The 26,687-nt window shown below is 36.3% G+C and overlaps 1 protein-coding gene across 2 annotated transcripts in view; it reads left to right on the top strand.

Moving 5' to 3' along the window:
* The window catches only part of PARG (poly(ADP-ribose) glycohydrolase), a 142,612-nt gene that overhangs the window by 54,750 nt on the left and 61,175 nt on the right, over positions 1-26,687 (top strand). For both annotated transcript variants that reach the window (XM_087824258.1, XM_087824257.1), the window contains exons 8-9: positions 11,773-11,865; positions 16,727-16,884. In XM_087824258.1, coding sequence (XP_087680384.1) covers positions 11,773-11,865; positions 16,727-16,884 — 251 coding nt within the window. The remainder of the gene's footprint in view (positions 1-11,772; positions 11,866-16,726; positions 16,885-26,687) is intronic.

The following is a 26,687-nucleotide window of genomic DNA, read 5'->3' as shown; positions in this document are numbered from 1 at the left end:
ATGTATTAAAAAATATTGCGACCAAAAATGCACTGGTTTCTTGACCATATATACATATGTGTGTATCTTTTTTATCCTCATCTGAGGATGTTTACTGATTTTAGAGAGAGCGAGGGCGCACGAGAGAGAAAAATAGATGCGGGAGCGCAACATTGATCACCTCCTGTAAGCGCCCAACCGGTGATAGAACCCACAACCTAGGTATGTGTCCTGACCAGGAATCGAATCTGTAATCTTTCAGTGTATGGGAGATGCTCCAACCAACTGAGCCACCTGACCAGAGCTAGATGTATATATTTTTATATTTGGTGTTTGTTTATTTTAATTACACTGAATATAGATTTGCTGAACAGTTTTTATGTTATTATTTTTGTAATAAAATTTGTTAAAGTTTAAAAAACAGCAAATGGTGCTGGAAAAACCTAGATATCCATATGGGTGAATAAAAATGAACTTCACCTCTTCCTTCACATCATACATAGAAAATAACTCTAAATGCAAAAGCTAAAAACATAAAGCTCCTAGAAGAAAGCATCTCTGTCACTTAGCAGTAGATGAAGATTTTTTTAGGACATAGAAAACATTAGCCATAAAAAAATTAATAAATACTTGTCATCAAAAGATATTAAGAAAATGAATAGACAAAGCTTAAAGACAAGGAAAAACTGTTTGCAAAATGTATTTACAATATATAAAGAATTACACTTTGTTTTTGGAGGTGTAAAATGAGACTGCCATATTGGAGAAACCTCTAGCAGTTCTTCAGAAAACTAAACATTTACCTACCCTAAGACCCATTACTTCCATTTCTTTGTATACCTACCCAAGATAAATGAAAATATGTGTACACAAAAAGTCCTATGTGTATAAAAGAATGTTTATAGTAACTTTACCTAATAGCCAATACCTCAAAGCAGCCCAGTTGTCCATCAGCAGGAGAATGAGGAAAGAAATTGTGGTTTATTCATGCCACAGTTTCATGTTCCCATAAAAGGGAACAAAACCACAAATACACACCACATAGACGCATATCAGAAGTACAGTGTTGGGTGGGAAGCCTTTCATAAAATAGTACATGTCCTATGTTTCCAATATAAGAAGTTTTACAGGAAGCATAACTAACCGATGGTAGAAGAATTTAAAGCAGTGGTAGTCTCTCAGATGTGGGGGCAGGAGTTGTCTGGGAAGGGGCATGAGGGAGCTTCTAGGGTGATGATAGTGTTCTGTATCTTGATAGGACACAAAGCCTTAAAAAAGGAAGAAGCCTATGTTTTTTGATGTAGCATTTTCACTTGTAGAGATATTCAGGCAGGTGCACGAAGATGTATGTACAGGATATTCATTGCAATGGTAATTATAGTGGAAATTGGTGACAGTTAATTTGGGAAATAAATTATGGTGTGTTCAAATAGTAAAATAATACTCAGCAATTAATAATGGTGGTGTAGGGTTATATTTATTTACATAGGAAAATGTCTACTATGTAAATGAAAACAAAATACAGACTTTAATAGTAGCCTGAAAGGATATATCCCAAAATATTAATGGATATCTTAATAGTGACTTTATGAGTGATTTTTTTATTTTAATATTCTTTTTCAATTTTTATTAAATTTATTGAGGTGACATTGCTTAATAGGATCATATAGGTTTCAAGTGTACATTTTTATGATATGAGGTCTGTATATTGCACTGTGTGCCCACCACCCAAAGTCTCAAACCATCTTCCATCACCATGTATTAGGCCTCCTCCACCCCCCACCCTCTTTCCCTATGGTAACCACCACACTGCTGTCTCTGCCCATGAGTTTCAATTTTAAAATCCCACATATGAGTGAAGCCGTATGGTTCTTAGCTTTTTCTCTTTGACTTATTTCACTTAGCATAATATTCTCAAGGTCCATCCATGTTGTCGCAAATGGCAGTATTTCATCTTTTCTTACAGCTGAGTAGTAGTATTTCATTTGGTATATGTGCCACATCTTCTTTTTCCAGTCCTCTATGGAAGAACACTTTGGTTGTCTCCATGTCTTGGCCACTGTGAATGTAGGGGTGCATATATCTTTGTGAATACATGTTTTCAAATTTTTCGGGTGTATACCCAGGAGAGGGATTGCTAGGTCATATGGCAGCTCTATTCTTAATTTTCTGAGGAACTGCCAGACTGTGTCCCATAGTGGCTGCTCAGTCTACATTCCCACCAGCAGTGAAGGAGGGCTCCCTTTTCCCCACAGCCTCTCTAACACTTGTTTTTACCTGTCTTCTTGATAATAGCCATTCTAATGGATGTGAGGTGGTATCTCATTGTAGTTTGATTTTCATTTCCCTAATAGCGAGTGAAGTTGAGCATCTTTTCATACATCTGTTGACTCTTTGTATGTCTTCTTGGGAGAGATGTCTGTTCAGGTCCTCTTCCCCTTTTTCAATTGGATTGTTTGTTTGGTGTTGAGTTATATGAGTTCTTTATATAGTTTGGATATTAATCCTTTATATAGTTTGGATATTAATCCTTTATATAGTTTGGATATTTGTTGGAGCTGTTATTTGTAAATATCATCTCCCATTGGGTTGGTTGCTTTTTGTTTTGTTGTCTGTTTCTTTTGCTGTGCAGAAGCTTTTTAGTTTCATATAATCCCATTCATTTATTTTTGCCTTTACTTCCCTTGCCTTTGGGGTCAAATTCATAAAATGTTCTCTACGACCAAGGTCCATACATTTAGTACTTCTGTTTTCTTCTATGTAATTTATTGTTTCATATTTTATATTTAGGTCTTTGACTCATTTTGAATTAATTTTTGTACATGGGGACAAACTGTAGTCTAATATAATTTGAAGTCAGGCAGTGTGGTACCTCTGTCTTTGTTCTTTCTTAGGATTGCTGTGGCTATTTGGGGTCTTTTGTGGTTTCATACAAATCTGATGATTTTTTAATCTATTGTTTTAAAAAATGCCATTGGGATTTTGAATGGAATTGCATTAAATCTGTATATTGTTTGGGTAATATGGCCGTTTTTAGCTATATTGATTCTTCCAGTTCATGAACATGAAGTATCTTTCCATTTTGTTGTGTCTTTCAATCTCTGTTAATAATGTCTTGTAGTTTTCAATGTATAGGTTCTTCACATCCTTTGTTAAGTTTATTCCTAGGTATTTTATTCTTTTTGTTGCAATTGCAAAAGGAATTGTGGGCTTTTTAAAAATTTCTTTTTCGGAAATTTTGTTGTTAGTACATAGAAAAGCAGTGGTTTTGGGGTTTTTTAAACATTGATTTTGCATCCCTCAACTGTATTGTATTTATTGTTTGTAATAGTTTTTGGTAGGGTCTTTAGGGTTTTCTTTGTACAGAATCATGCTGTCTACAAAAAGTGACACTTTTACTTCTTCCTTCCCAATTTGGATGCCTTTTATTTCTTTCTCTTGCCTGATTGCTCTGGCTAGGACTTCCAGAACTTTGTTGAATAAGAGTGGTGAGAGTGGGCATCCTTGTCTTGTTTCTGATCTTAGAGGAAAAGCTTTCACTTTTTCACCATTGAGTGTGATACTGGCTGAGTGTTTGTCACATATGGCCTTTGTTGTGTTGAGGTCCTTTCCTTCTATACCTGCTTTATTGAGTGTTTTAATCATAAATGGAGGTTGTATCTTATCAAATGCTTTTTCTGCATCTATTAATGAGATCGTAAGATTTTATCATTTCTTTTGTTAATGTGATGTATCACATTGATTGATTTGCATATGTTGAACCATCCTTGTGCCCCTGGAACAAACCCCACTTGATTGTGTTGTATTATTATTTTTAATGTATTGTTGTATTCAGTTTGCTAGTATTTTGTTTAGGATTTTTGCATCTGTATTCATCAGAGATATTGGTCTGTAGTTTTCTTTTTTTGTGTTATCCTTGTCAGGTTTTGGTATCTGGGTTAAGTGGCTTCATAAAATGTGTTAGGAAGTATTGCCTCTTCAGTTTTTTGGAAGAGTTTGAGGACAGGTTTTAACTCTTCTTTGAACATTTGGTAGAATTCACTAGCGAAGCCATCTGGTCCTGGGTTTTGATTTTTTGGGACGTTTTTGATCATTATTGTTTATGTTAATTTTCTGCAATGAAAATGTATGACTTGTTTAAAAAAAATTTTGTTTCTAGTGGTTTGTGAAAACTATATAGCAAAGTAGAAAATTCTTTTGTTGTCATATTAGTTGAAAAATAAATATTAAATTGCTTCAGCAACATGATTTTAAGTGATTTCATATGTATAAGGAGGAAAACGTAACAAGCACTTTAGTGATTAATATTTCAGAGTCATAGAATTATGAGTTTTTTCCTCTGTGTAGATTTTGGGTGACCTGCTTTTTATGGTGAAAAATTTTTTAACAAAATTTAATGTTTTAGCCCTGGCCGGTGTAACTCACTTGGTTGGAGTGTCGTCTGCCCTGTGCACTGGAAGGTTGTGAGTTCAATATCTGGTCGAGGCACATACCATTGTTGCAGTTTCAATCCCAAGTTGGGGCATGTATGGAGGCAGCCGATGGATGTCTCTCCTCATATCATTGTTTCTCACTCTCTCCCCCTTCCTCCCTCTCTAAAAATCAATTTTTAAAAATTTAATGTTTTATACTTCTTAAATAAATATTTTTCGAGAATTTTCATTAAAGAAGATTATTAGTAACCTTTCAAAATTTTACTACAATCTAATTAGGTTTAAACCAATAGATAAAATGGATTAACTTGAGGTATTTATTACATTGATTGATTTGTGACTGGTCACTTTTTAAAAGCTGTTTGCTATGAACTGTTTGAAGAGGTAGATCAGTGGAAATTTTTTTCTTCAGTAAAATGACACTAGTTTTCTAATTTTTATCAGCAACGGATTTCACTTATTCAGTTGCCATTTTTTATTTAGTACTTTCTGTTTGCCAGACACTGTACTTAGCCATGTATATGTCTTTAGTGTTAGAGCACTGTTCACAGAATTAATTTTAGTTGATCAAGTACTATTCTAAGAAAGAAGCAAAAATCACTTCTCTTTGTATACTTACCGATACTTAAATAATTTATAATTGTTTGACAGTTGGCAAATTCCATTGCTCTTTTAGTAGTTTCTCCATGTTTCTGTCTGCGGAAGAAAGAAAGAAAGATAGCCTCTCCACGGTCACTGTGATGAGGTTGCAGTAACTACTCTCCTTCAAGATTAGGGCTGACATATTGAGGGGTCACAGAAAGAGCATAGGGCTTTCTGCTGTGAGGTTAATGAGGTCAGTGATCATGTCCATTACTGTTTATGGTTCTACCTTTATTCCTGGCACAGTGTCTTGCACATAATAAATGCTTAAATATTTGTTTGTTGGCCAATTGAATGAACAAACAGATCTATCATCTAAAGAGAAGAGATGGGCAAAATAGCATTATAATTTTGAAACTCACTATCAGTTCTGAATGAGACATATACATAATCGATTTGTTAGACTAGAATAAAAAGATAAATGCACATATATGCAGAATTACGACATATAATTTTCTATACAGACTATCCAATAGAGGGCAAGGCCTAACTTATGGGAGAATTTAATGAAGCTTTCCTTTTTACCACAATATAAATGCTTATCTTCATTATGATCATCATCATCATTATTAGTATAAATAAACTGTATTATAATATATGATATATTATAAATAAATGTTTATTTATTAAGGTTTTTGCTACTCTTGAAGTTAAATGATTTACATTTTAAAAACCTTTTACTACTTATATCTTGGTTTGCATTGTATAGATTAATATTAAATAATAATTTGTAAAAGTTAGATTTGCATAAAGGTACTAATATATGAGAAGGGATAAAGTCATGCTAGTTTTTTAATTGTGCATTTCAAACAATAGTTGGGTTGGTTATGTTCTAAAATGACATTTTTCATGTTCTTATTAGTGTTTCCAAAGCAGCATTAGACATAGGTCTGAAGCACTGACAGTTTTGAAAAAGCCCAGTGCAATAATGCCCTATCCAATAAATAAGTGATATTTTAAAGCTTGTGACAGTCAGTAAAGCATGGCAGCAGCTACTCATATGTCAAATTTAAAAGACAAGGGCCTGGCCAGGCGTGGCTCAGCAGTTGAGCGTCGACCTAGGATCAAGGCGATCGGGGTTCGATTCCCAGTCAAGGCACATGCTCTGGTTGCGGGCTCGATCCCCAGTCGGGGGCATGCAGGAGGCAGCCGATCAATGACTCTCTCTCATCATTGATGTTTCTATCTCTCTCCCTCTCCTTTCCTCTCTCTGAAATCAATAAAGATACGGTTAAAAATAAATAAAATAAAGGACAAGGAAAGGTACCCAAAGGAGAAAATGCTGTCTGCCTAATTTTAGACACTTTAAGATTAAATGTCTTTGGGTTAAAAATGTTTGGATAGACACTTTTTTCTTATCCATCTTGCAAAACAGAGGTAAAACCCTGGACACTATATAAACATAAGAAGGCTTTGAAAGAGCAGAGAAGACTGCTTTTGTCTGTGGGGCCCTAGGAAAGATACAATACCAGGGTGGTATCAGCAGAGGCCTAGTGGTAAGAGCAAACTCTCACCCCCACCTAGTGGTATCAAGATGTCTCTCTTACGCCCTGGCCAGTATGACTCAGTGGTTAGAGTGTCAACCCATGAACCAAAGGGTCATGGGTTCGATTCCCAGTCAATGGCATGTACCTGGGTTGCAAGTTCAATCCCTGGCCCCGGGTGGGGTGCGTCTGGGAGGCAACCAATTGATGTGTCTCTCACATTGATGTTTCTCTCCCTCCCTCCCTCTCTCCCCCCCCCTTTCACTTTCTCTAAAAAAAAAATCAATGAAAAAAGCATCCTCAGGTGAAGATTAACAAAAAAACAAACAATGCCTCTCCCTCCTCGCTCTGGGAGTCAATAAAGGTGGAGTAGAAAACCTAAGTTTCTACTCTTAACTGGTAGTAATGAGGTGACTATCCCTTCCCCTGTCACAGATAGCCTATTAAAACAAGATTTAAATAAGATCCAGCATCTCATAACATAATACCCAAAATGTCTGGATTTCAATAAAAAATCACTCATCACAAGAACTAGGAAAATTTCAATGAAATTTGAAAAGACAATCAAAAGATGCCTACCCTGAGAAAACACAGATGTTAGCGTTATCTGACAAAGATTTGAAAGCAGCTATCACAAAAAGGCTTTGTTGTGCAATTGCAGACCTGCTTGAAACAAATGAAAAAATTGTCCCAGCAGAGAAATAGAAGTTATAAAGAACTAAATAGAAATTTTAGAACTTAAAAATACAATAGCTAACGTGAAAAATGCAATGGATGGGCTCAATGTGAGCAAGTGGGATGAGAGAGGAAAGAAGTGAGTGAGCTTGAAAATGAACAACAGAATTACTCAATCTGAATATCAGAAAGAAAATAGCCAGAAAAAAAAGATAGCAGTAGTTTAGGGACCTATGGGACTATAACAAAAGATCCATCAATTATGTCTTTTAATACTGAAAGGAGAGGAGAAAGAGGGCAGGGCTGAAAAAAATACTCAAATAAATAGTAGCTGAAAAATAGAAATAATAGCTGAAAATTTCCCGAATTTGATGAAAGACATAAACCTACAGCTTCAAGAAGTTGATCAAACCCTAAAGAGGATAAACCCAAAGAAATCCAAGCCAAGACACATCATACCCAAACTTCTTAAAACTAAAGGCAAAGAAATGAAAGCATCAAGAGAGAAATGACAATGGATTTCTCATCAGAAAACATGGAGGCCAGAAAGAGAATGGCCAGCCTAGAATTTTTTTTTTGGTAAAAACAAGCAAGAACTTATTGACCGCAGCAAAAATGTACTTAGGTGAGACAAGGAAGGGCATAGAAGCAGCAGCAGGAGAGCCCAGGCTGGGCTGCTCTGGCTCACTGGGGAGTCAGAGAGAAGAGGGCCTTGGAGACAGGTTTAGGGGGTTAGCTTAGGACAAGCTGCTGCTGCCCATTGCTCTTCTCGTTGCAAGTCTCATGGGGTCCCTTCGAGGTCAGGGGATATATACCTGTGGGAGAAGGGAATGTCACGGGTGTGCTCCCTGAAGGGAGAGAGCCCAGTGAAACTTTCTTCATGACATTCTCAGATAAGGGAATTTGTCATTAGAATCTTTAAAGGAATTTCTTGAAACAGAAAGGAAATGATAAAAGATGGAATCTTGGAACATCAGGAAGGAAGGAAGGAAGGAAGAACAAAAGAAAAAGAAAAATATAGTATAGTATAATATACTTTTCTTCTTGAATACTCTAAATTATGTTTGACATTTTCTTTTACTGTTTTCAAAAATTATAACTGTCACCCTGGCTGGAGTGGCTCAGTTGGTTGAGGTGTTGTCCCATGCACTGAAGGGTCTCGGGTTCGACTTCCGGTCAGGGCATATGCCTAGGTTGCAAATTTGATCCCTGGTTGGGGTGCATGCGAGAGGCACCCAGTCCATGATTCTCTCTCATATCGATGTTTCTCTCTCTCTCTCTCTCCCTCCCTCCCTCCTTCCTTCCCTCCCTTTCACTTCTTCTCTCAAAAAAATTAAAAAATCAAAAAAAAAAATCAATGAACATATCCTCAGGTTAGGATTAAAAAATAAATAAAATGCCCAAGATTCAAAATCAGTATGTTTAAAAAAATTATAACTGTCTAGTGTGGTTTTGAATTTTTGTAGGGAAATGTAGAAGGCAATTATATTATAAATGGGGAAGGGTAAAGGGATTTAAAGAAAGGCAAAAATTTCTGTAAGTTATATATAATGCTTAGAACAGCCAGTAAAAATATCAATTCAAAGAGATGTATTTAGAAACACTTCAGATAAATAAAAATGCAATTCTAAAATATGTCCAAGTAACTTACAGGAAGGAAGGAAAAGAAAACAAATACAAGAAATAGATTAAAAATGAAATGAATATGTCCCTATATATCAGTGATTACATATGGTCTAAATTCGCCAATTAAAATATATATGCAGAGTAGATTAAAACATGACACACTGTATGCTGATTACAAGAAATCATTTCAGACAATGATGTAAGCAGGTTGAAAGTAAAAGGCAGTTTATTTGTAATAGCTAAAAACTGGAAACAACCAGAATATCCTCAGTAAGTGAATGGTTAAACAAATTGCTATATATTCATACCATGGAATACTACCTAGGAATAGGAAGGAATTAACTACTGATACTTGCATCGATTTAAATAGATCTGAAGGGCATTGTGCTGGTTGAAAAAGGTGAATCTTAAAAGGACATATACTGTATGATTCCATTGACATAACGTGACAAAATTATAGAGATGGAAAACAGTACCGGTCGGTAGGGCTTAAGAATGGTTGGAGGAAGGAGGTTGTGACTGCAAATGGGTAGCATGAGGGAGATCTTTATTGTGGAACAGTTGTGTATCCACATGAATACACATGAATGGTTACATGAATGTACATGTGATAAAAAAGCATAAAATGATACACACACTGGTCCAGGATTAATGTCTTGGTTTAGATATTGGCCTATAGTTATGTAAAATGTAACCATTAAGGGAAACTGGGTGAAGGGCGAACTGGACCTGTCTGTATAATATTTTTGCAACTTCCTATGAATCTATAATTATTTCAAAATTAATTGTTTTAAAAACCAAAAAGATAAATTACAAATAAGAAGAGTTTGAATATTTTAAACAAATGCATTAATTTTATGTATTTTCGGGTACAGGAAAGCAAGTAGAGGTGGGAAATTATAAAAGACAAAATGGGCCATGAATGTCATTTTTGTTATGCTTCAAATTATGATTTGGAGATTGTGGTTTTAACTTCCCAAAGGTGCCCAGAAAAGAAAAAATGTTAACGTCATCTTGTGTGTCTCTAAAAGAGTAGAATGCCTTCTGTGAGTGTATTATTTTTTTAATTTAGCTTTTATTTTTATTAGCGTTAAAGAGGCTTATAATAAAGAGGCAGCCATTTAACCACTTTGAATTCTTTAGCTTTTTGTTTTTGTTAATCCTCACAGAAAGATATTTTTTCCTTTGATTTTTAGAGACAGTGGAAGGGAGGGGTGGAGGGAGGGGAGAAAGAGAGAGACATTGATGTGAGAGTGACACATTGATTGGTTGCCTTCCACATGAGCCCCAGCCCGGGCTGGGGATTGAACCAGCAACCCAGTTAGGTGCCCTTGACTGGGAATTGAACCCGTGACCCTTCAGTATGTGGCCATGCTCTAACCACCGAGCACCACTTCCCAGGCAAGCTATTTTTTTTTAATGTTTTAAACATTAGGATTTAGCTATTATTCACTTTCCCCATCACCAATAACACAAGCCTTATTTATATTTTCCCACTATAGTTACCATATTTATTTCAATTAGATTAATACTCTGTTTTTTTTAGTTGGGTGGTAAAAACACTGTATTTAGGAAGATATGATTGCTTTTCCACTCTTCTACAACTTTTGTTTTCCCCAGATTAATAATCGTGTTGTGTTCATTTGCTTAGTTTTCTGTATATTTATGATTAATAGATATATCTTCATATCCCTGAATTGCAAATATCTTTCTATTCATTTTGAATATCAGTTTCACATTGTCCTAATTTAAAGAGGGTCATAAGCATAGGTTACAATTTTAGAGCTTTGGTATAAAGACAGTTCTTAGAAACTCGCTGTAAAACCAGAGTGAACATAAATTATCTTTGTTACTTTTTCTGTTTACACACAAACCCTGTCCAGCTGCAGATAGATGAATGGATATTTTTTATTTCAGCTCATAGCAGAGGAAATCTATAGATATTTGTGGATATCTATATTCTGATAGCAGAGGAAATCCATAAATAGTTATGAAAAGTCTGTATCCATCAATCCCAAACACTGGTCCATAGTAAAGTGAGGAGGGCTGTGGAATGGAGGCGAGAACACATGGGGTTCCAGTTCTGATTAGTTGCTTAGGGTAACCTTCACAAGCTAGGATGACCGGATGACCTCCTTCACCTCAGATTTCTTTTCTAGGTAATAGTGACAGGATCAGACTGGATTATAAATGTGACCTCTTCTAGTGCACATGTGATTTCAAGTAGATAAGTGATTTGCTTTAATCTTGACTATATCTCCAAATTAAGAGTGTTGTTATCTTCAGTACTTTTAAAGAAGTATTCTTGTATTTTGAGTGAAATTGTATTAAAAGGCCTGAAGTAATTTCTGAAACAGTAGAAATGGGAAATTATAAAAGACAACTGTGGGCCACGACTGTCCTCTTCGTTGTGCTTTAAATGATGATACGGAAATTGTGGTTTTAACTTCCCACGGGTGCCTGGAAAAGGAAAACTCTAAGGTCATCAGAAACTTCACTGTCTACTGTCTAATAGGTTAGATTTGACACATTTAATATGCTCTGAAATAATGAGTCTGACTTTTATGATGATTTCTTTAACTTCTAGGCTGTTGAAGCCAGATGGGTCCTTGAAGGCTTCTGAGAGAGTTCTTGATGGTCAAGCAGTTTTTAACTGATGTAACCAAGGACAGAATGTACTATTTTTTTAATTCACAAGTCTTTTATTAATTGTGACTGCTGATATGAAAGATATTTGGGATACTTAATTAATTTTCAGAGGGCATTATGGTGAATTACATACATTTGAAAATGCTTTTATAAGTTCGCCTAAGTTCACCTTAGTACCTCTGTTGGTACTGATAATGTGCATTATTGTGGGATCCTATGAAAAGCAGGTATGTAATTTAAGTTCATAACAAACATCACTGATAACATATTTCATTGGTTTTCAGGTACTTGAAGAAGCAGAAGCCCAACATTTGTATCAGTCCATTTTGCCGGATATGGTGAAAATTGCACTCTGTCTGCCAAATATTTGCACCCAGGTTAGTGGAAATAACTTCCTCCCTAGTAGCTTTCTTGTGACTCACAATTAAACTCTTATGGCTGAAGTCAAAGAGGCAGAAGAGAGAGATGGGTAATAGTTTTTGCCAAAGAGTATGATGATTTTGCTAGAAAAGGTTAGAGGCTAAAGAGAATGCTACAAAAGAACATTAAAAATGCAGCATTCAATTTCTGAGCTTCCGTTTACACTGTTGAAGTTTGCTTACTCAGACTTCTTTTTCTCTTTTTGTTTAAATAGTTTCTAACTTAAAAAAAAAAAAAGTGGTAATTATTTCAAAACATACTAATGGTGTTAGAACATTTTATCTTCCAAATGGCTTACTACTACTCACCCATTGCTCCCCTACCCCCAAAGTGGTATATTGTATAACAAATGAGCTCATGGTACTTTCTTAACTTTTAAAAACAGAAGAAATAATCTGGTAGTATTCCATTTTGTTTGGAGTTTTTAGTTGTTTATAGCTATATAAGAAATTACTTCAAAATTTAGGGCCTTATGGGGCTCCCCCTCCATAAGCTGCTTGGGTGTCCTCATGACATGGTTGCTAACTTCCCCAGAACAAGCTACCGAAGGGAGAGAGCAAAGAAGTGTCGATGCCTTTTATGACCTAGTTTTTAAAGGCACCCAATTCACTTCTGTTATTTTTCTGTTCATTAGAAATTAGTTGCTAAATGTAGCCCACACTCAAGAAGATAGTAATTAAACTCTACCTCTTAAAAGAAGGAGTTATCAAAGAATTTGCATACATATTTTCAAACCTTCACAAGAGGTTGTTGGCTTGTTCTTCAGGATTTTCTTCCTATGTTTCTCACAACAGTGGTTTGAATTTCCTTTGTCTTTTATTTCCAGGGCCAGCCCCCTTGCTTCATGGATGCTAGCCAGGCTTCTGCTTAACACTTCTCAGAGGCCCTGGGGACATTTGGGGGTGGAGCAGTTTTTGAATGTGTGGGATGGTCTCACACATTTCATTCTGTCATTGGGGCACCCCAAAAACCACAAGTATAGTTATTAGGACAAAAACAACAACAACATGCCCAGATGCCTGCGGGCCATGCTGCTGCTTTCAGTTGAGCACCATTGAATGTTTTCAATTTTGCTCTACTTGTTAGCATTTCACTGTGGTATTTCCAATTTTCTGTAACTTTAATTTTACCTCATTAATGCATTGTGTCTGAAATAAGTTTTTCTATTGTGCAGGGTAAATATATTTCAAAACTCATCTGGTTGTTTATGTTGGAAGTTATAGGCATACCTTGAGGATGTTTCAGTTTGGTTCCAGGCCACTGCAATAAAGTGAATATCGCAGTAAAGCAAGTCACATGAGTATCTTGGATTTCTAGTGTATATAAAAGTTATGTTTACACTATATGTAGTCTATTAAATGTGCAATAGCAGTGTGTCTAAAAAAACAATGTACATACCTTAATTATAAAATACTTTATTGCTAAAAAATGCTAACCATTATCTGAGCCTATTGGAAAAATGGTGCCAATAGACTTGTTGGATGCAGGGTTGCCACAGACCTTCAGTTTGTTAAAAAAACAAGGTATCTGTGAAGTACAGTAAAGCAAAACTCAATAAAACAAGGTATGCCTATATTTGCTTGCTTAGGTTTCATGTTTATTCTTTTTCCTTTCCCTCCTTGCTTTTTTCCTTACCTGGTAAAATCTCTTACTACCTCTTAGGCTCTAATTTTTACTTCCCCTGCAAAGCCTTCCCTACCTCTCCCAGACAAATCTAATCTCTCCTGTAGCACTCAGATAATATTTAGCACATTATTTTTTAATTTATGTTCTTTATATATCTCCTCTGATTATGTTCTTCTTCCAGGGAGATCCTCTTTGTGTCCTCAAGTTTAACATGGTGCTTACTAAATGCTTTTTTATTTACTTTTTATTTGATAATTTTATTATTATTATTATCATTGTTATTATTTGTTAATCCTCACTCAAGGGTATTTTTTCCATTGATTTTTAGAGAGAGTGAACAGGAGGAATGGGGTTGGGGGAGAGAGAAGGGGAGAGAGAGACATCGACATGAAAGAGACACATCTATTGGTTGCCTCCCACACTCACCCTGACTGGGCCCGGGGATCCAACCTGAAACCCTTTGGTGCACGGACCAACACTCTAAACACTGAGCCACACTGGCCAGGACTATTTTTTATTTTTTAATTACAGTTTACATTCAGTATTATTTTGCATTAGTTTCAGGTGTACAGCATTGTTGGTAGACAATCATATACTTTACGAAGTGCCCCCACCCCTGATATTTCCAGTAACCACCTGGAACCATACATAGTTATTACAATATTATTGTCTGTAGTCCCTATGCTGTACTTTACATCCCCGTGACTATTTTGTAACTATCAACTTGTACTTCTTAATCCCTTCACCTTTTACTCTCAGTTCCCAAACCTCCTCCCCTTTGGCAACCATCAATCTATTCTCTGTATCTATGAGTCTGTTTCTGTTTTGTTTGTTCGTTTATATTGTTTAGATTCCACATAATTAAATGCTTTTTGAATTCAATGTTTAGTTCATAATTGACAGTATGTTGCCTTTATACATAAATCACTTAATCTTCTCTTCCTCTCATGCTTTAGGAGAGAATGTTTTTATATTTTATTTAATGAAATATATATTCAAAAGCATCTAAATTTGTAAGCTTTAACAAAGCACTTGGAAGACCAAAATCAGACTTGTGGCTCCCAACATTTTATCCTGATTTAAAATAGCTGTTCTTCCATTAGTGTGTTAATAGGGGGAACATTTTAATTCTGTGCTCTTCCTACTGAAAAGTAAATCTCTGCTGCACAAGTTAACATTTCAGTTTGGTATCAAAATAGATCTTTGGCAAGTTAAATTGCATATGCTGTTATTTAATGATTTATCACATTAACATTCTCTGGACCAAATCTAAATGGTAAATATTAGATTTATAAAAAGAAAATTAAAAGAAACAAATTTTAGATTGCGCTTTGGAAAGATCTTTGTTTATATTAATCAGTCTCTTATTTTATTTAGCTCAGAGCTTGATGGTAAGATTTACATCCTCTGGTTTCCTCAAATGAACTTTAAGGCATTTCTCCTCATCAAGAGAGCAGAAATCATGTATTCTATTTAAAATTGTGCTGTTTGGTTATTAGGGAAACAAGGAATGGTTGTGTTAAAGTTTGTTAAGCCTAAAATATCACCATCAACTTTTAAAATCATTTTTGTGGTTAACTTCGTAAATTAGTTAAAATCTCATTTCTTACTAAAACCAAGTACCAATTTGCTTTAAACCATTGATTGACACATTGTTACCTTTTCTAAACTTATTGCTGGATTGTAAATAAATGTGTAGGCCGGGAAATGGAGATCAATATGAGCTATTTCCTCTTTCTTAGGAATAGTGATTGCTGAGGCCTAAAATGAGAGAGAATTTTGGATACTGAAGTGAAAATAAATTCTTTATGTATCCCTTGTTTGTTTTACCTTTGTATTGTTCCAAGAGAAATTGTTAAACTGCAAGTTTCTTTTTCTAGAATATTCTTCTTCTAGCAGAGATAGGTATTTTCTGTTACTTGGAGATAAGTTAATTCTTAGAGTATTGCAGTTTTGATTTGCCTGGCTGCCTTTCCTCAGTGTCACTCCTGATGTTGATTCCTGAGACCGATCAGAACAGTTTTCCTTGCATGCTGGTTTGTGGTTAATGCAGGTGTACAGGATCCTTAGTTCTGGCTCTGATTGAAAGAAGGAAAAGCATCCTCTGGAATATTTTTAATTTAACAATTGATATATAAAGAGATGTTGGCAGTTGGTCTTTGGTGTTATCCTTGTGTCTTTAAACATATCGGTTAAACATTTAGAAAAGAATAAAACCTGCTGGATACAATAATCAGGTCCTGTGGATTATACTGAAACTAAAAGGTCAATAAATTTGGACTTGGTACAACTAGAAGGCATTTCAGACATCAAAATTTTGAAGATAAAATGTCCTGCTTCTTCTTTGACTTGGAATGAGTAGGTAGGAAATGTCTATCTTCTTACAAGTTATACATAAGTCTATATACATACATATTCTATTCTATTAATTGCTGTCATAAAATTAGATTTGAGTCTTATAAAGAAATTGTCACCCAGCTGGCATAGCTCAGTGGTTGAGCATTGGCCTATGATCCAGGAGGTCATGGTTCGATTCCTGGTCAGGGCACATGCCCGGGTTGCGGGCTCAATTCCCAGTCAGGGGCATGCAGGAGGCATCCAATCAATGACTCTCTCTCATCATTGATGCTTCTTTCTTTCTCTTTCCCTCTCCTGTCTTCTTTCTGAAATCAATTAAAAAAACCATATTTTAAAAATCTTCTTTACAAATACTGCCAATGTGAAGTGTGATTCAAATTTAGAAGGAAGACTTATTTAATTATTTTCCTTAGATTATTTTATTTAGGACTAAAAGAGAAAAGTTGCTCTGTCCAGCAATCTTTAATATAAATGAGAACAAAACTTTGCATATGCAGCAATAGTTAAACTCAGCATTGTATTTTTCTGTTTCATCCTTTGTTTTAATTTTTTATTACATGGGCAGTGTGTTTTTATTTCTTACTTGCTAAAGCAATCTTGTTTTTCACTAATAAGTAATGTTTTGTGTTCTCTTCACTATCATTATTATTGATCAGAAATCTACAGTTAGTCAAACAAGTACATATTTCTAATGGTATTGTTGATTTAAGAATTCAAGAATGGCCTGAAGTTTTTTCTACCTTAATTTAGTAAATGCCATTTGGTGCCTCTGCTTTTGAAATTGCTAAACTAATTATTGCACTTCTTGCCTGAATCTTTTGTTTCTTCTTTCAGCCAATACCGCTCCTGAAACAGAAGATGAATCATTCCATCACAATGTCACAGGAACAGATCGCCAGTCTTTTAGCTAATGCATTCTTCTGCACATTTCCACGTCGAAATGCCAAGATGAAATCAGAGTACTCCAGTTACCCAGACATTAACTTCAATCGGTATGTTTTCAGAGAGCCTCTGTTTAACTGAAACAGAGAAGTATGGAAGAACTAATAGTATTTATCGAGCAATTTGCCATAGGCCAGACACTTTCCGTATACTTATGTGACATACTCCTTACAGTAGAGTGAGTTGAGTGATATTTTTGCCATTTTGCAGGCAAGATAAGTAAAGTTTCTAGAACTTGATTAGGGTCCAGGAGCCAATAAGTCACAGAGCTGAGGTTTAATCTCAGGCCTGTCTTACTCCATGGTCCATGTTCTTTCTATCCTGTCAGATTGACCTCCTCCTGCAGTTCCCTGGATTCTTCATGCCTCTTCAGTGTGATATTCACAGGAACAGTTATTGAACATTATATTCTTTGTATGCTGAAAAATGTTAGAGCTGGAGTGCAAGTCCTCCTTTTCTTGAGGCCTGAGTTTAAAGTCATGAGGCTGACTATCTTCTAAGACTTGAAAAACGTGTGTTAAGGTGAAAAGCAAAAGTGAAAGTTGACTTTGACTTTTTATAGACTTGACTAATTTATCAGTGCAATAGTTTCAAAAGGAAGACAAAAGACTAATACATTGTGAATGTATTGATAAAGTTTTAAATTCTAACCATTTTTCCAAGTGATCACTGTCTCTATCATCTATACAAACAAAAACACTGTAAAACCTTCTTGGCAAATGAATACGATGTCCCCCCCAGGCATACTTCTGTTTGTTTCTTTTTTACCTGAGAATTATCCTTACGGCATCTATTGATAGTATATAAGTTTTCTTCCCTGATATCAGGGCCTTCAGAAAGTTGTTACAATGCATGTTCTTCTTTCCCAGTAGGCTGTGTAATGTCCTCCACTACCTCCCTCTCATTCCCATCTCCTGCCTCGGAGGCGGGGCAGTGCGGCAAGTGAGAGCAGGAGGTGCAGTCGGGGAGCAAAGTCCGCTTTTGTGTGCCATTCTGTTTGTCTTCAAAGTTGAATGGTGCATTCATTAATGACACTTATTTGAGTTTACCTTTTAAATTTTTTTTAAACTTTTTATTTTGAATTAATTTTAGATATTTAGAAAGGTGCAACAATAGTACTGAGTATTCCTGTACACAACTCACCCAGCTTCACCTTATGTTAATACTACTGTGTAACATACTATGTAACCATAGTAAACTAATCAAAACCAGGCAATTAACACTGTTACAATACTATTAACTGAACGAGGGACCTTATTTGATTTGAATTCTAGCAGTTTTTCTGCTATATTTTTCTGTTCCAGGATTCTCCCAGTTTCCACATTATATTTAGTTTTCTTTTCTCCTTCACCCTGTTCCTTAGTTTTCTTTTCTTTCATGACTTTGACAAGTTTGATGACTACTCATCAATTATTTTGTAGAATGTTCCTCAGTTTGGGTTTGGCTGACACTTTTGTACAAATGAAATGAGGTCATACATTTTGGCAGAAACACCACAGAACTGATGTTGTGTCTTTCTCAGTGCATTATGTCAGTGGGCTCATGATGTTGACATGTCTTATTACTGGTGATCACCTGATGAAGGTGGTGTCTGCTTTGGTTTTCCACCGTATAGTTACTGGCCTTTCCTTTTGGATTAATAAATATCTTGGGGGAGATATGTTGGCACTATACAAATGTTTTGCCTCACATTTCCCCCCACTAATTTTAGCATCCATTGGTAGATCTTGTCTGCAACAGTTATTACTATTGTGATTTTTAAATTCCATCTTTCCTCTTTTGTTTATTAATTGGGATTTTATTGTAAGGAAGAGCTATCCCTTCGCCTTCTCTCTCCTGTGTTTTATTGGTGTGTGTGTGTATTTTTAAAATATCTTAATGGATTTATGAATATTTATTTTATTGTGTGAGTTAAAATTTAACATTATCATTTCTTTTGCTTCTCAAATTGTCCTAGCTTTGGCCATTAAGGCTCCTTCATGTTGGCTGCTGTATTCTTTTAATAAGCCCCCACCTTTATTTTGAGCATTTCTTGCTTTCTGGCATCAGAACATGTTCCAGATTCATCTTATTTTTTCCATGGCCCAACTCTGGAATCAACCATTTTTTTCAAGAAACCCTGGTTTCTTTTATTGGAAATGGTATTTAGAAACCAAGATCTGGGTGATAGGTGTGCTCATTGCTACTAAACTGTTGTTGTCTCTAATGCCACTTACTTTATATGGGCAGGATTTCTTACAACAGCACAGGCAGTATTAAAATGGATTCAGAGTTCTCTGCAGTGACATTGAATGTTAGCCCCAAAGGCATTATTTTTAGCTTCTTGAAATTTACAATGCTTCTCTCTTTTACGGTGTTAAAAATTCTAGAATTTAGCTGGTTAGTACTTAATACATAAATTTTTATTAAAACCAAGCCATACACACCTTATACAACTTATTGCATTTTATTTTACTTATGTGTTTGGCAAATGAAAGCATAGCAGATGATTTAAATATATGAGTACTTTTAGACTAATAATTCTTGGGCTATATTTTTAAGGCTTTCGGGCATTAAAATATCAATGAAAGTTTTTGTTGTTATGTACAGTTACTCTCCATTATCAACACCAAAGAGGAGTTGGGCAACAAACAATAAAAAATAATATCATCTGTGTAAGAGAATGTGTTTTTAACCTGTTTTCCCAAATCTGTACATTAGCTAAGTTTGTTTTAAGAGAATAGTATTTAGTTTTATAGTTTAATTCCAATATACAGTGAACAGTTACAGTATTCTCCACAGTATGTTACGTGCCTTGGGATTACAAGAGAAGGGACAAGCTAATTTCTGACTGTGCCTTTCTGCCCTCCACATGGCACTTATTCTTCCTTCAGGCCTCAGTTCACCCATCCCTGTTTCTGATAGCTCTCTGATCCTGCCAGGGTAGGTTTCCTGCCCCTCTGGGTTCCTGTGACAGCCTGTGTGCACCACTGTTAATATGAAGGAGAGGTACACAGCATCATGACACTGTACTAGTAAAGGATGTAAATTGGTAAATGAAACTTTCCTGGGGGAAATAACTTTTGAACTAACCATGAAAGAGTGAGTAGGAGTTTTTACCAAGGAGGAAAGGAGAGGTGATTGCATTCTAGGCAGAGGGAACAGCATGAACAAAGGCACTATGGTGAGAAGGACACCACAGGCCCAGGAACTGATACGAAGGAGTGGGGAGAGGCCGATGTACCTGATCAGAGTTATGTTTTCAAAAGTTTGTATCGACTAGAATGTGGGAACCGAGTGGAGAGGGGCCAGAGTACAGTGAGCTTATTATTACCCAGTTGGGAAGGGAGGCTGTTGCCGTACCCCAGGAAAGAGGATGATAACTGGACAGTGTAGTGGTGGGGGTGGAACTGTGGAGACATGTGAAGGACAAGTCAGTTTGATGGAATGGACTGGATTGGTGGCTGGAGGAAGAAAGGCATCCAGCATACTTTCTAGGTTTGTATTACCAGGAATGTGCCTTCAGTTTTCTCTACTTTCTTACTGTACTGCCTACCCTGTTTTGTTATAATTGCTTGTTTAATTCTTTCAGTGGGATAGGGATCTTATCTTTCCTTTTTTGTTGTTGTTTTCATTAAATCTCATGCATTGTAGGCCTTCAGTAAATCCTTGTGGAGTGAATGAAAATAAATCTGAAGATGAAACACTTGAGAAATCAAGTGACGGGTTAGTTGCTGAGTGCTAGTGCTGTCACTTAGACTCCTTGTCCTCAGTTTGCTGTCTTTTACTTCTCAGACTGCATCTCATTCTTAGGAATTAGGAGATGTTTTATTTTTAAGCCATATGTAATTAACAGTTTTTATCTTTGATGTCTCTAGTTTTGGGGGCAGGACTGAGAGAAAACAAAGAGTATTGGTATCTGTAATTGCTGTTGTGTGAAGAATCTGTTTATTAAATACAATTTTTTGCCTATTTGAAAAATTATTAAATATTTACTATATAAGTAGGCTAATTCACTAGTAGTAAAGGACTTTGCATTTCTTGCAGGTTTTCTTAATATAGAAAAGGAAATGGTCAAGTTTTATATGTAAGAAGTAGACATGTCACTTTATAGAAATATAATTATCTGTTTCCAGATCATTTATTTTGGAATAAATGTTTGATCAGCCCTAGAATCTGCAGAGATGCTGAAAATTATAAAAATTCTATCCAAAATTCTGAAGACTGTCCTAGTGGTTCTAGGTTTTTGGTTTTGGAAAGTTGTTCTCTAATTAATAATGCTTTAAAATGAGTGCTTTAGTTGCCACTTAGAGTTAGTTTCTGTGCAAGAGTAACGGCTGATGCATGCATCTTCATGGTCCCTGGGATGACCCTTTGCTACCTTAGTTACAAGCTTTCTCAGAAGATTGATTCTTTGACTTAATTGTAGACTTAAATTTTTTTGATAAGAGTAGTATGTTCTCTTACTAAGTTAAGATTGTATCAGAAAGCCTCTTTTCTAAAAAAGTTATTTTTTAAAAATGTATTATGGCTATTTTCAAACATACCAAAAATAAAGAGAATACTATTATGAACCTGTATTTTTGTTACCCAGCTTCAATACTCTGTATTTTTTTTTCCCCTCTTTTTTTCACCTATCCAACACCACTCCCCCCCCCCGAATATTTTTAAACTATATTAAGAACTCAGTATTTAAACTCTCCACAGGTAACTTTTTGTTGTTAATTCTCACCTGAGGATATTTTTTCCATTGAGAAAGAGGAAGAGAGAGAGAAAGAAACATTGATGTGAGACACATATCGATTGGCTGCCTCCTGCACACGCCCTGACTGGGCTGAGGATCGAACCTGCAACCCACGTATGTGCCCTTGACCTGGAATCAAACCGGTGACCCTGCATTGTGCAGGCAGACACTCCGTCCACCGAGCCACACTGACTAGGGCCACAGATAACTTTAGTTCTATATCTTGTTTAGATGTTTATAGCCTCTATCTCTGAAAGGCTTAAGATTCTCTGTGGACAACTATAAATGTACATTCTTCATCAGTAAAACAAGAAAAAGCACAAGAAAGGGAGCAAAAGGTTAGGCGTGATTAGAATCAGCAATTGTAGGTTTTAACAAGGAATAAAAAATTATAAATGGAATATGATCCAATTATGTTAAAATATCTGTACCTGTTAATATCTTCTGTATTCACACCTGTGCACATAGATGTGTGAGCACGGAAATGGACCAACAAGAAATGAGTTGAAACATCATTACCACCCTGGCTGGCGGCTCCGTTCACTGAGTGTCGTCCCGTCCCCTGCACAAAGGTGTGGGCTTGATCCCGGGTTGAGGCGCACATAGGAGGCAGCTGATCGATGTTTCTCTCTATTCCCCTTTCTCTCTAAAATCAATAAAAACATATCCTTGGGTGAAAATTTAAAAAAAAATGCAGCTTGATGCAGCATTTAAAACATACGATTACCACTGATGGTGAGATAGAAACATTCAACGCCCTTACTCTCTTCTATATTTTTCAAACTGTTTATAATGAGCATATATTACTTTTATAATGAGAAGAAAAATAGTTACTTAAGAGGAAGAACAAGTCATTCATCAGAAATGAAGCAGAACTTTATTCCTTCCTAATTACAGCCCCAGTAACGTCACCTTTTACTCTGACTTTTCCGTTTAGCATGTGAGACAAACACCAGGGCTCTCTGAGGGCAGGGTCCCCGCAACACTGACAGCCTTCGTCTCTCAACCATAAAGTGGACCACAGGTTTGTTTTTCAGCTAAACCTCCGACAGGAGCACTAGGACATCTTGGGAACAGCATCTCTATCTTTCCATTGTGCGTGGTCATTTATCCTGAAGACTGAGCTGGTTGGTTCAGTGTCAGCATGTTAGGCTTGATGGGAAAAGAGGCTGAGCCACTTTTCTGAAGGAAGGGAATATGGGTTAGAACAGTGTGAGCATTTTATGTAAATGACTGTTGTTTTTTTGGTGGCTTTTGTGGAATGCCTTACGCCAGCACAAGTACCTCTGCTTGCTTAGCATTATCTGAAAATTTTTTTGCATGAGATTATCACTTTGTAATAGCTAATATTTATTAAGTATCAGCCATTTACCAATCACTGTGCTATTTTAAATTTAATTCTTATATTAATCTTATCAGTCAGTATTTTTCTCATTTTTTCAGATGAGGAGATGAAGGCTTAGAGTTAACTGGTATAATTGGGATTCAAACTCAGGAGTACAGAGGCAACCTCTCGAAGCTGTATCCCTTAACCACTCTACTATGTAGCCTCCTTTCAATGAACCATATTTATACTTCTTACCTCATAGCTTGTCAGAAATTAGAGCTACCCTTAGAAATAATTCTTGATCTATAAAATGAACCTTAGCCATTTGTCGGTCCCAAGTGACCATGAGAAATTTAAACACTGTATCCCAGTAGCATTTTCGCCAAATAAGAGTTTAAGTGGGCCTGCTGAAGAGTTAAAACAGGTATACTCTTGTCTTCCTGGCTGACGGATGTTTTTTTGGTCACCAGAACTCTGAAAATTAATTAAGGCAGGTAAAGCCTGTAGCAGTCTGTACAGTTGCTTTAGGGACTCGTCAGCAAGCAGGATGTCTGCACTTGCTTCTCATTGAGATGGTGCGTGTTTCAATACTAGCAACCAACAGGAACGAGGGTTATACATGACAGCTCACTTTGATTCTATTGATGCATGTTTCTTGGTGGGGAAGCGTCTATCCTAATAGGTTCAGTTTGAGTAAATGACTTGTGAGCAGAGCTGGGAATTGAGTATTGTCTTCTGCTCAAACTCAGTGCTCTTTCATGATGCCTTTCGTCCCCAAGAACAAAATGCTCTTGAATGTGATCCAGAAACGGAAAACAACCCAAAGTTCCCTTTTTTATGTGGCTTATGAAAGATCAAGTATACCTAATTTGATGAGCCATTTGGTAAGCTGATTATGGAACATGTTGTGTTTTCTTTGTTGCATAGTTGCTATTTATGATGATGGTTTCTGGCAGTTGGGAGCTGTGTGTGTGTATGCACACGCATGCGTATTGATTCTCACAAGAGGTATGACTAGCTAGTTGATTGAATAAGAAAAATGGTTAAGAGTATGTGGTGGGAGGCTGACGTCAATAAATTGAATAAGTCTTCCTTTTTAAATTTATTGTTGTGTTCTTCCAGCCCTGCTTAGTTATGTTAAATATCCTTGACCTTTTCCCCTGCTTGCCTTTCAGGGCCTAAACATTCATTTAAAGGCTTCCAATGTGATTAGCATTGATGCTTCTAAGATTGCTTAGAAACTGATGGCCAGAGATTAATTGTGGGCTGCAGCAGTGGTCAGCCCAGGAGGCTTTTACATCTGCCTCTTCCCTGGATTGAAAGTGCTGCTGCGGCCATATGGCAGAGTGCTGCACAGAAAAGCCAAGCTTTCTGGCTGGGTTTTGGATTACCGTTTGCTTCCATTTTAAAGTGGAGGTTATAGTGCTTTGGGCTTGATTTACTGTGTACTAAGGGGATTAATCCTTAACTTGAAATCACATAGGGGGTGTGTCTAGCATCCAGTTCCCATAATGTTATCCATATGTCATCCAGGAAAAGCTTCCTAAACTAGGTTTCTCTTCATGGAAAGGAAACTACCAGCTAATGAATATTGACCTTGTTTGACTTAATTCCCTTGAAAAATAAAAAGGTTTTTTAGAACAAAGGTAAGGTTGCCTGACTAGCTTTTTCTGTTCGCTTTCTTTAATAACCTGTAATTGTTCAGTGAAGTGTCAAAATGCCTCCCCTGCATGCAGGGGGCTATTACAGCCTAGTTTATGTTCGTGTTTACACGCATGCCTGCTGACCCAAAATATCATATCCAGGACCTGAAAATCTAACTTTAAAGAAAAATTGGTGTTGAGAAATTAAAAAAATTGGATGGTGCTTGATTATTATGAGAAGTCTAATTGTCTCCAGTCTCTTGTCTCTCTGTCCATGTTTGTCTCTCTGGGTGTCTGTGTGTGTAGTTTCTGCTTCTCACACTCCCCTGTCTCCAGCCCCATTTCTCTCTCCCTTTCTTCTCCCTCTCCCTCCTGCTCTTTCTGTTTTGCTCCTTTTTTTGGTTCTATCCTCGGTTCCTTTGTCTTCCAAAAACTGTCCCTCAGATAATACATCACTCTTCTGATCACTTTCACTCATGCTGCTTGCCTATGTTTTTATGTTATTTTTCACTTGCTTTCATACCAGGATAATTCATTTTATTTGGGTGGCTATACATAGTACTATAATATTTCACAGCGAAGTCTGAGAATTGGCGCAAGGGTTTAAACCAGCTTCATCTTCCCTGACTTTCTCTCCGCCCCCCTGTTCCTCTGCGCCTCCAACACCCCCCCACACTTCCCTGCTCCATGGGGAAGATGGGAAAGTGTATTTGGTTATAGAGTGATTTGAGATTGGGCTTTGAAACTCTCATGCAATGAATAAACAGGATACACTGAGATTCTGCTTGATTTGCACCTCCTGGGTTTGGCCCTGCAAAGTAAACAGTGGTACGCATTTGCAGTTGGTGAGAATAGCCACACAGTCTTCCAGGAAAGTCCGTATCCCTAGGGTAATCAATCTGTACTCCCACGAGGCTCCTAAGGTTAATAATTTGTCATCATGGTTATGAAATATGTGAAAGTTGATGTGATTCTACACATAGCTGACCACAGGTAGAAACTAGGGATACTTTTATGTTTGGGGAAATTATTTCTTAAGGTCAACAGCCATTTTCTTCTCACAATGCAGCAGTTCTGTGGAAGAGGAACTTTTGCTCCTTAATTGAATTGTATAGAACATGAATTCATCTCTGAGAAAAATCGGTGGCTGCCTTATATTAATACTGCTTCCTTCTACTAAGTAGTAAACCGAGAAAGGGATTTTGCAATGAATTCCCAAGGTATTCATTTAGTAAATCATATTTATTTCATACAGGATGTTTAATTAAACTGCCAAGTGGCTTCTTCATTCTATCATTTTGATTTAAACAAACTCTGTTCTGGTTGACATTGCAGAAGAAACTAAACTGAAACCCACACTCTCAAAGATCCTTTCTTTCTGCAGGGAGCTGGATTTTTAAGAATATTTATAATAAACATTTTAGAAAAATAAGTTCTCTTAGGTGAGTAAAAATTATTACTCAGTCACTATTCTTTTAAAAATTGGTTAGATTTTGTGAAAATGCTTTCTGCCATTAGTTTTCTTTTCAGGAAATAACTATTCAGATAAATTGTTTTCTCAGAAATTGACCCTGAATGCAGTATTTTAGATCACTGAAAACAGGTCATTTGAAATCTGCATTTCCTTCCGTTTTCCTAATTCATTTTATTTGCTCAATAGGATTTTCTCATGGAATTGGCTTTTTCCTTTCTGCATAGTTATATAAGCTTGCTTTTCTAATGAAATTTTTACCCATTTGACACTTGGTAAAGTGAACTTTTACTTGAACTGTTCTGGTTTTAAAGCCAGGACCCATGACTAGAGGTATATAAATAATACCTCTTCACTTATAGCCACAGAATTTCTCGGTAAATTTTAAATGCTTTTGGAAAAGTAGATCTCATGCTTAAAAACATGCTTTTGTGATTGAAATCTTTTAGTGAACTACTTACTCAGGTCTGTGCTTCTAAAGCCCTGCTTTTCTTTCCTCGGGATAAATTGCATAATGTGTTACCAATAACAATGCTACATCATTTCAGAGAAAACTAAATTAAGTAGTGCAGTCCAGGCTGCTGGAAATTGGGTGACGTAGGGTAGGCACTGTTTTAGTTGCCATGCAAAGCGTGTATTTGTTTAATTATCAAGGATTGGTCATTCCTCCAACATCTTGTCACACGCAC

The sequence above is a fragment of the Miniopterus natalensis genome, chromosome 14 (assembly GCF_054644295.1).
Source record: "Miniopterus natalensis isolate mMinNat1 chromosome 14, mMinNat1.hap1, whole genome shotgun sequence".
NCBI classification, from domain to species: Eukaryota; Metazoa; Chordata; class Mammalia; order Chiroptera; family Miniopteridae; genus Miniopterus; species Miniopterus natalensis.
The sequence above is the reverse complement of the archived record's forward strand: the minus strand, read 5'-3'. Positions and strand labels throughout refer to the sequence as shown.